The 10,000-nt window shown below is 41.7% G+C and overlaps 1 protein-coding gene across 2 annotated transcripts in view; it reads right to left on the bottom strand.

Annotated features, from left to right (window-relative positions):
• LOC143292145 (ubiquitin-conjugating enzyme E2 E1-like) overlaps positions 1 to 10,000 on the bottom strand; it is a 46,197-nt gene that overhangs the window by 19,901 nt on the left and 16,296 nt on the right. The window contains exon 3 of one of the 2 annotated variants that reach the window (XM_076602332.1): positions 821 to 871. The exons of the other annotated variant lie outside the window; for it this stretch is intronic. Within the exon in view, the coding sequence (XP_076458447.1) occupies positions 821 to 871 (51 nt within the window). The remainder of the gene's footprint in view (positions 1 to 820; positions 872 to 10,000) is intronic. 2 annotated transcript variants of the gene reach the window in all.

Here is a 10,000-nt window from a genome sequence, read left to right as displayed (position 1 = left end):
AAAGTTCCACTTTCAAGGAGCCAAGGTAAAGTTCCACTTTCAAGGAGCCAAGGTAATGTTCCACATTCAATGAGCCAAGGTAAAGTTCCACAGTCAATGAGCCAAGGTAAAGTTCCACATTCAATGAGCTATATGTGAATGAGCCAAGGTAAAGTTCCACATTCAATGAGCTATATGTGAATGAGCCAAGGTAAAGTTCCACATTCAATGAGCTATATGTGAATGAGCCAAGGTAAAGTTCCACATTCAATGAGCCAAGGTAAAGTTCCACATTCAATGAGCTATATGTGATGGAACCAAGGTAAAGTTCCACATTCAATGAGCTATATGTGAATGAGCCAAGGTAAAGTTCCACAGTCAATGAGCCAAGGTAATGTTCCACATTCAATGAGCTAATGTGAATGAGCCAAGGTAATGTTCCACATTCAAGGAGCCAAGGTAAAGTTCCACATTCAATGAGCCAAGGTAATTTCCACATTCAAGGAGCCAAGGTAAAGTTCCACATTCAATGAGCTATATGTGAATGAGCCATGATAAAGTTCCACATTCAATGGGCTAATGTGAATGAGCCAAAGTTCCACATTCAATGAGCCAAGGTAAAGTTCCACATTCAATGAGCTATATGTGAATGAGCCAAGGTAAAGTTCCAAAGTCAATGAGCTATATGTGAATGAGCCAAGGCAAAGTTCCACATTCAATGAGCTATATGTGAATGAGCCAAGGTAAGGTTCCACATTCAATGAGCCAAGGTAAAGGTCCACATTCAATGAGCCAAGGTAAAGGTCCACATTCAATGAGCCAAGGTAAAGGTCCACATTACCTGCAGTTCGGCGGTGGTTCCAGGGTGATCTCTGCTAATTCCTTTTGAATCCTGCACACACAGTCACCACGCCACCTGTGTCACTGGATAACAGTCTGAACAGGTGGATATCTGTCAATGTGTGTGTGTGTGTGTGTGTGTGTGTGTGTGTGTGTGTGTGTGTGTGTGTGTGTGTGTGAGTGTGTAGGTGTGTGTGTGTAGGTGTGTGTGTGTGTGTGTGAGTGTGTGTGTGAGAGAGAGAGAGAGAGAGAGAGAGAGAGAGAGAGAGAGTGTGTGTGTGATTGTGTGTGTGTGAGTGAGTGTGTGTGTGAGTGTGTGTGTGTGTATGTGTGTGTGTGAGTGTGTGTGTGTGTGTGTGTGTGTGTGTGTGTGTGTGTGTGTGTGTGTGTGTGTAGGAGGGGGGTGTGTGTGTAGGAGGTGTGTGTGTGTGTGTGTGTGTGTGTAGGAGGGGTGTGTGTGTGTGTGTGTGTGTGTGTGTGTGTGTGTGAGTGAGTATGTGTGTGTGTGTGTGTGTGTGTGTAGGAGGGGGGTGTGTGTGTAGGAGGTGTGTGTGTGTGTGTGTGTGTGTGTGTGTGTGTAGGAGGGGGGTGTGTGTGTAGGAGGTAGGGGTGTGGGATGAGGGGGACAGCGAGTAATCATTCGCTTCGTGCCTGTAAGAGATTAATTAAACTTCCCCATCAATGCACACACATTAACTATCCCCTTTCCCCTCCCCTGTCTCTCCCCCTCCCCCCTCTCTCACACACACTCGTGCACACACACACACACACACACACCCTCTTCTCTCCCCTCTCAAACAAACGCCTCTCCACTACCCCCCTTTCTCACCCCCCTTTCCTTCCTCGTCAATTGAAACACTCATGCTTCGTTTGACGCAAAAAAAGGATTATTTGGAGTTTGGTGGGGGTGGGGGTTGGGTGGTGGTGGTGGTGGTGGTAGGTTACAACAAAAAAAACGTTGAACCACGTTTTTCTCCGTTTATCATTATCATTATTAATACCATCATCATCATCATCATTATCATAATGTCATGATCTTTCAGTTATTTATTTATACAGTGCCTGTGTTCTCTAACTCCAGACCTTTGCCCATCCTCTACAACACTTTCCTGCCTTAACACACACATCCCCCCCCCCCCACGCCCCCCATCCCCCCGCCCGCCCCCCACTTCATTCCACCGTCATCCTACTATCATCATCCTCCACTCTCCCTCCCCTTCCGATTTCTTCAGAGCCACGTGGGAAAAGTTCCTCCAGCAAAACCCACATTTTTTTTGTTTCTCCTTCTTATTAACGGTCTCTGGTTCCAGTTCCACTCATGCAGGAACAAACCTTGAACCCCTCTCTCCCCTCCACACACACACACACACACACACACTCTCTCTCTCTCTGCTCTCCATTCTTGACAACTTTTTTTTTTGGTAAAAAAATAAAAATAAAAAAAAAAAAAAAGATTCTCATTTTTTTTAACAGCCAAATTAAAAAATATTTATTACAACAACAAAAAATCAGAGAAAGGACAAACTAGACCAGAACAGTGGAATTAAGTAAAGTATGACAGCAATTAACAAAAACACGAACGAACAAACAAACAAACAATCAAACAAAAGCAATCATACCCGCATGACAAGTCACAGACGTCAAATGCTTATTTTTTTAAGCGCCTGTACTCTCCCATCTGTAAACTTTCCCTCCAACTCTTCCTTCCGAAAACACCCCCGACACCCCTCCAACACACACACACACACACATCATTCTGTCATCCAGTCATTCTCCACTCCTTCCATACCCCCATCCAACCCCCAACTCCCAATGTCCCTCGTCTTTCTGTTTCTCAGCAAGGCAACTGTCACTTCTGTTTCCACTCAAGTAGTCCGGTTGTGGAACGAATTAAATAAGGCAAGTTAGGAACAAATTGCAACAGTTTGTTTTATGTTGTTTTTGGATAGTACCTATTGTAATAAAAACATTGTGAAAAAGGGAGATTGATTGAACTCTTAGTTTGTTTATAATTTTGATGAAATGACGTCACAAATACTCTATTTCTACAGTAGAGCTGCGCTCAGTGTAAACATGACCAAGTGACCATTCGTTGGATAGGTATCGTTATAAATCAGCAGAATTTAACATAATTTAGCGTGTTGATTGGGAAAATGTGCCATATCTGTATAATTTCGATGAAACTGATGATGTTAAATGCTCTATTTTTAGAACAGGACTGCGGCCAGTAAAACATGGTCGAGTAACCATTCATTGGAAAGGTTCTGATATACATTGTTTTTAATTAGCGCCATATTCTTGCAGAATTAATATATATATATATATATATATATATATATATATATATATATATATATATATATATATACCCATATTCAATAAACTGTGAAACAGTTTAGCGGTCAGTTCAAAAGCATATGGGGTGGGCCCCACATTGCAGCTTCACTTCCTTGTTGCCGTGTGTTACGCGCGTGATCACAGCCTTTTCTGGCGCACGATTATGGCTCATTTTTTCAAAATACTATACACTCCCGAATACAAACCTAGCAGCCTTTTGCTGTATAAATGAAGAGAAAGGGCAAAACATAAACTATGCAGTTAGTATGATATTAAATACCTTAACAGCTGATCATAATGCTGCCGTGATAGAAAGAACATGACCAAAACGTAAGTGTTTCGGCTTCCTTCAGCATCACTTTTTTTCTCCTTAAAACACGGAACAGTGAAATAAAATCAACCACAACAACAAAAACAAATCGATGAACAAATAAATGTTATTGAACAGCCACAGTTTTCCTGTCAACATTTGAATTATGGCATTCGGTGCAAATATCACTTCCAGCAACTGCTGAAGACTAGATCCTGCCATGATCATCCTATGGAACGAAGAAAGTTCATTTCTGTATGAAAGCCGCGAAACAGTAAGACAATGGAGTGGAGTGGGCTGCCATCTGGTTCACCGGCTACAATTATCCTTGACTTCCACAGAGAGTTTGATCAAAGGTGGTGACTGGAGTCACATAGAACTGGTTTGCCAATGCTGACAAGTCTGTGGGGTCCATATCAATCATGGGTAGGAAGGTGAAGCAGCTTCGTCCTGGGAAGGGGCCATCACACACTGCTTGCATAGTTCCTGACCAGCCTGGTCGCGGAGAGCGTAATAGCCGTGAAATTTTCCACAAGAGGTCAATGAAATTTTTTACGGCAGTATGACTGACTTCAAGAAGACCATATTCTAACTTCAGCTCAGAGTTGGAAAAGTGAACTATTTTTACTGGGATTTTCCAAGTGCTTTTCACTTTCTCAACCGAGGCAGTTTGGTCCTTTTTGATGGCTCTGTTACTGCTGTTGGCAGGAGTGTCAGCAGCTATCATTCCCATGCCATGGAAGGTGCCAGTCCCATCAATTGTTTGGATGTTGTGGTCCACAGTGCCACAAACTGCGCATAACTGGTTGGGGTCAAACCTTCAGTGCCAACGCCTTGGGTCAGTGCTGCAGATTGCTCAAAATCTCTTAACTTCAGCATATGAAGAAGAGAACCCTAGTTTTCTCAAATGACCAACTAAATATTTCGAACCGATCAGATGATGAACTTCAACTCCGAGACCTAATGTAAATTTGATATTACGACCTTTGGTCTTGCTACTTGGATGTCTGACCAAGAGAAGCGATCTTCAGTTGACAATCTTTTGTTGTTGCTGTGAAGCAGATGATCAAGAAAGAGTTTGACTGATGGTTGAAGGTATTCTAAGTTTTTATCCAAGCTAGCAATGTCAGAACTCAGTGGGCAGTGCTCTTTCGATGTGACCATGGCCTTGGTGTCTGAGAGGAGAAGTGAAGCAGCTGTTTGAATGATACGAAGTTTCTTTTTCTGTTTCGTCGTCAGTCTTTGTTTCTTTGGAAAAGTCTTTGATAATCTTTTCAACAGTTGTTTTGAAAGTAACAGCATTTGCTTTTCCTGTAATTGATGTGATAATGATGGTTTCCCCCAAAACGATCCTGTAACTTTTGTCGTGGGTTTCTTTTAGTGTAGGGTTCTTTTTTCTGTCCAGTTTTCTTAAGAAGCTGTCGCATTTTCTCTTGGAGACCTGTTAGTGTGATTTGTTCATCATCATTTTCCACCAGAAACTGTACCACTCTGAGAAATGCAGCTTTTCACTCTTCATCAGCTGGTCTACCCTTTCGTGTCGGATGGTTTAAATTCCCGTTGTTGATGGTTCAAGACAAGCGCTTTGTGGAGTATTTTTGTTTGTTCTAAAATTGACACTATATTGTTGGTGATGCATTGCATCTGCTGCATGCAGATCGTTAACAGACTTGATACAGTTTCTTACGGTCTGTGCCCACTGGTCGCCCCTCTCAAAACATTTCTCCAGGAGACTTTTTTCACATTCATAAGACAGAACGGCGAACACTGTGTCTGTGTCCTTACTCTATCATATGTTTCCGACTGCCCAAAGTAAGAAATTTTGTTCTAAATGGTTTGTCAACCTTTCTCCGGAGTTTAACGGGCGAGTGTTCTTCAGTTTTTTCTTCATTATGTTTCGCTCAAAGTCACTAGTTATTGAATTGGCGTTTGTATTATCGTGTTGGCATTTTTGTGAAGTCTCTGTCCAAGATGAAATGTGTAATTGTCCCCTCTCTCGGCATGATGCTTTCTGGAGTCCTTCCACAGCTTCTTCTGACTGAATAGTCTACACTGTGTTGTCGCCATCATGCTGCAGTTTTCCACATAAGATACAGCAATGTCCCACAAGTAAGAAAAGAAGGAAGTGGGGAAAATCAACACTTTCTTTCTATCAGTCATCTCATTTAGTGTACGCTTACCATATACGAAATTTTTTCACACAAACTGCTATTTTCGCTCTTTTCACGTTTTAATTTTTGAAAAGATATAATAATGTATTACTTTTTACGTACTTACCCACAATCATCTTGTGATAACTTCAGACACATTTCCAGTGTTTCACTGAGTAAGAAATAGACACACACACACACACACACACACACACACACACACACACACACAGTGTGTGTGTGTGTGTGTGTGTGTGTGTGTGTGTGTGTGTGTGTGTGTGTATAGAGAGAGAGAGCAATATAACTTTTTGACGGAAAAATCGTTCCATACAAAAAACAACTGCACACTGCCAGCGCTTTGCTCGCCAGCTTTAATCTATGCTGTTGTTTTTTAGAATTATATTTTCCAGTCACACATGACATGTATCAAAGATAAATTCATTAAAACACTTGTGTTGCTGTATTTGCACACTAGATGTAAAAGATTACCATTTTATTCACCAGGATAAGTTGCAGCAGACGACGACTCAGCGTCCGCCATCACTTGTTTATCTTATCATTTCCTGTGAGCGGCGTGGCATTCTTGCTCTGACCTCGGGGTCAGCGCGCTGCCTTGTGCATGCCGAAGTATGGCTCTCCTTGCGGACTAAAAAGCTTATCTTGGTGAAATGAATTATCTTTTATTTAATTTTAATCCACTTTCCCGTATCTCCCTTTTTCTCCCTTTTGGATATGTTGTTGCTGCTGATTTTTAGAGTGGACTGAAGCAAAAAAACTGACTGTTGCAATTTTTTCCTTGGAAAATCATTCCAGAACCGGACTAAAGCGTGAACGACTTTAAGCTACCCCCCTCCCCCTCCTCACCTCCCCGTTCTCCCCTCCCCCACCTCCCCCTCCTACCACTTGACACAATTACATTTTGCACATGTACGGCCTCACACATGTTCCGTGCTCTCTCTCTCTCTCTCTCTCTCTCAGTTGTTCAAATTCCAAATCGGAACCAGATTCTGACATATTTCTTCATCATTATCGTTATCGAAAGTCCAGTGTCTCTGATCTTAGTTGTCCTTTATGCAGACGTGCTGAAGAAACCGAACTTCACTTTGTGTTGTGTTGCCCTGCTTTGAATGACCTTAGACATGAGTGGATTCCACAAAAAATATTACAGACACCCTACTTTATTTCGACTTGCCATGCTTATGTCGTCAACTAACGAAACTATTATAAAACAGTTTGCTATTAAGTTATATAAGGCTTTTAAGTTTCGCAGTTATTATGTAGTTAATTATTATTATTTGTGCATTATCCAGCGATATGCCGACTTTAAAGCACGATATCAATGAGGGGCTTAAGAAAAGATATATGTTATTTTTCCTTCTTTGGGCCCTTAGTTAATCTGAGGGGTATGCGAACTTGAAACTGCACTCTATCTTCCTATTTTACCACACAACACATGTCTTTAGGTCAATGGATAGGAGGAAGACTGGGCTGTCCCATGATAAATGATGTAAAAACTGAACTGTTTGCACCGAGGACGTTTAGGGACCTGTCGTCTTTTATGTATCTATTCTAAAATAAAATAATCACCAAGCCATCGATGTCTTAAAAAAAAAAAAAAAAAAAAAAAGAAAAAAAAAAAGAAAGAAAGAAAAAATCCCAAAAATTGGCTTATCACAATACATAATTATCTGCATATGCAAAAAAATCATAAGATTTACTTGCATGTGCAAAAAATAATCATTTATATACTTGTATGTGCAAAACAAATACTTGCATATGCGCAAAAATCCTCATATATATATATATATATATATATATATATATATATATATATATATATATATATATATATATATATATATATATATGCATGTGCAAAAATCATCATAAATAACTGCACGTGCAAAACCATCATTAGTCCTTAACAACAACAAACAAAAACGAAAACAACTTGCCTGTGCAAAAATCACCATATTTACTTGCCAGTGAAAAAAAAAGAAAAGAAAAAAGGGGGGGCGGGGACGCTTGCACGTGCCAAAATCATCATATCATAAAGTTGCAGGTGCAACACAGTTCTCCTCTCCCCATCTTCACACAGAGACAGAGACAGGAAAAAACAACAACAACAGACACACAGAGACAGGCAGCGTGACAGGCAGAGACTACTGTAGCAGCCAGAGAAAGAACAAACATTGAGAAAAAGAGAAAGAACGACAGAGAGACAGAAACCGACAGACAAAACAGAGGAAGAAGAGACAGACACACAGACCAACAGCCTGAGGAGACAAGACACTGGAACTCAGTACAGCCCCGCAATGACTGAACCTCTACTGGCATCCAGTGGGCGATGAAGATAATTATAACACAGCAAGCGCCTGTGGCCGAATCACCTGGGGAAAAAAAAACCCAACAAAAACATAACAAAAAACCCACTCTGTGCAGGTGACAAAGGCACTCAACGGCCTGTCACGCCCGTCACTCCCCGGCCGTCCATTAAATTCAGTGTGTGTGTGTTGTGTGTGTGTGTGTGTGTGTGTGTGTGTTCATGCATGCGTGTGTACATGTGTGCGCGCGCGCATGCACGCACGGAAGCATGCGGCCATGCTCTCTCTCTCTCTCTTCTTTTTATTTCCCCCTTCTCTCGCCTCTTCCCTTTTCTCACCGCCCCCCCCTCACCCCCCCCCCCCCCCCCCCCCCCCCCGTTTCTCACGTCTCTCTCCCCTCTCCCTACCCCCCCCCCCATTTCTCTCTCCCCTCTTCCTCCCGTCTCTCCCCCCCCTCTCTCTCCCCTCTCCCTCCCTCCTCCTCTTTCTCCCGTCCCCCCTCCCTTTCTCACCCCCTCTCTCTGTGCTCTCAACCCGACCGAGTCGTAAAAGAGACGCGAGGATAAAAAAAAAAAAAAAAAGAAGGATCCTCTGCACCACTGCACTAGCAATCAAAGTATCACATCCCCCCCCAACACTGCATCATGATAAACACAGTATGTTCATTCAGTAAAAGATGAATGTAGGTAATGTTTAAATGCCCTTGGGGGCACATGAAATAAATCCCTTGCCTTGCCTTGCCTTGCCTTGCCGAAGAGGAAAATCTCCCAGAGAAAGTTTCACCCAGCACACACACACACAATAATAATAATAATAATAATAAAAGAATAAAAAATTAAAAAAAAGAAGACAATATTCAACGAACTCTTTAACGGTACGACAGGCACCTGATGTTCCATGTTATTCAGCTCTGATAATGGTGCTGCTCAAAAGCACACACACACACACACACACACGACAACTGAGCATATAATTTTTCACTGTAGCTTGATGAAGCCTTTTGTACACGAAAGTGTGTCTTCAAAAGTGACTGAGAACGTTATGTTTTTGACTTTTTGCATTCATTATCAGTTGTTTCGCTTGTCAGTTTAACGACTTCTCTTTTACGAAGTCCTTTAAGTAATTTCCTGTAACTGTATTTAGAGGTTTTTTGTTGTTGCTTTTTCTTCCAAGTTTCACCCACATTTTTACCCTCATTTGCCCACTTTCTCCCAACCCTCCATTCATCCACATCTCCCACCCCTTCAAACCGATAATACTCAGATGTATTCATAAATACTTTCACAAAATGTCTTCAATCACCGATATGTGTGACGGGACATTAAACAAAAATTCCTTCCTTACACACACACACACACCACCACCACCACCACCACCACCAAAAAGATTAATTGATTCAGATGTAAACTGCAGTTTTCAAAATGGTGAAGACAGTTGGTTTCGGTTCTTATCTTACTCTAAAAACAAAACAAAACAATAAACAACAAAACAACGTTCCTTTCCGAGTAATTCGTTTGTCTGGTTTTTGTTGTTGTTGTTTGTTGTTTGTTTGTTTGTTTGCTCTTTCCTATAAAGTTAGTGAACCGTTAACGGCCCGGGATAAGAATAATAAACCATCCCCCCCCCCCTCCTCCCCCCCTCTCTCTCCTCAGTCTCTCTTTCTCTCTTTATCCTCTTCCCCCTCTCTCTCTATCCATCCGTGTATCTCCCTGTTTCCTCTCTGTCAGTACAGTATGCGTGTATGCATGCGTGTACAAACATATGTCTGTATGTATGCATACATGTATATATGTATGAATGTCAGTATGTATACATATATGTACGTATACACATATATATGCATGTACGTTTCTATGTACTTATGTATGTATACAGTACAAGTATATCTATTATCTGCCCCGAACTTCCTATCGATACATCTCTCTTCCAGTCTCCTTTCCCTACCTCTCTCTCTCTCTCTCTCTCTCTCGCTAAAATTGGCAACACTACACCTCATTTTTTCCTGGCCGATTTATTCCCCCTTATCCCCCTCCCCCCTCTCCCCGCCCCGCTCTCCCACC

The sequence above is a fragment of the Babylonia areolata genome, chromosome 18 (assembly GCF_041734735.1).
Source record: "Babylonia areolata isolate BAREFJ2019XMU chromosome 18, ASM4173473v1, whole genome shotgun sequence".
Lineage (NCBI taxonomy): Eukaryota > Metazoa > Mollusca > Gastropoda > Neogastropoda > Buccinidae > Babylonia > Babylonia areolata.
This window is presented reverse-complemented; position numbering and strand designations above follow the sequence as displayed.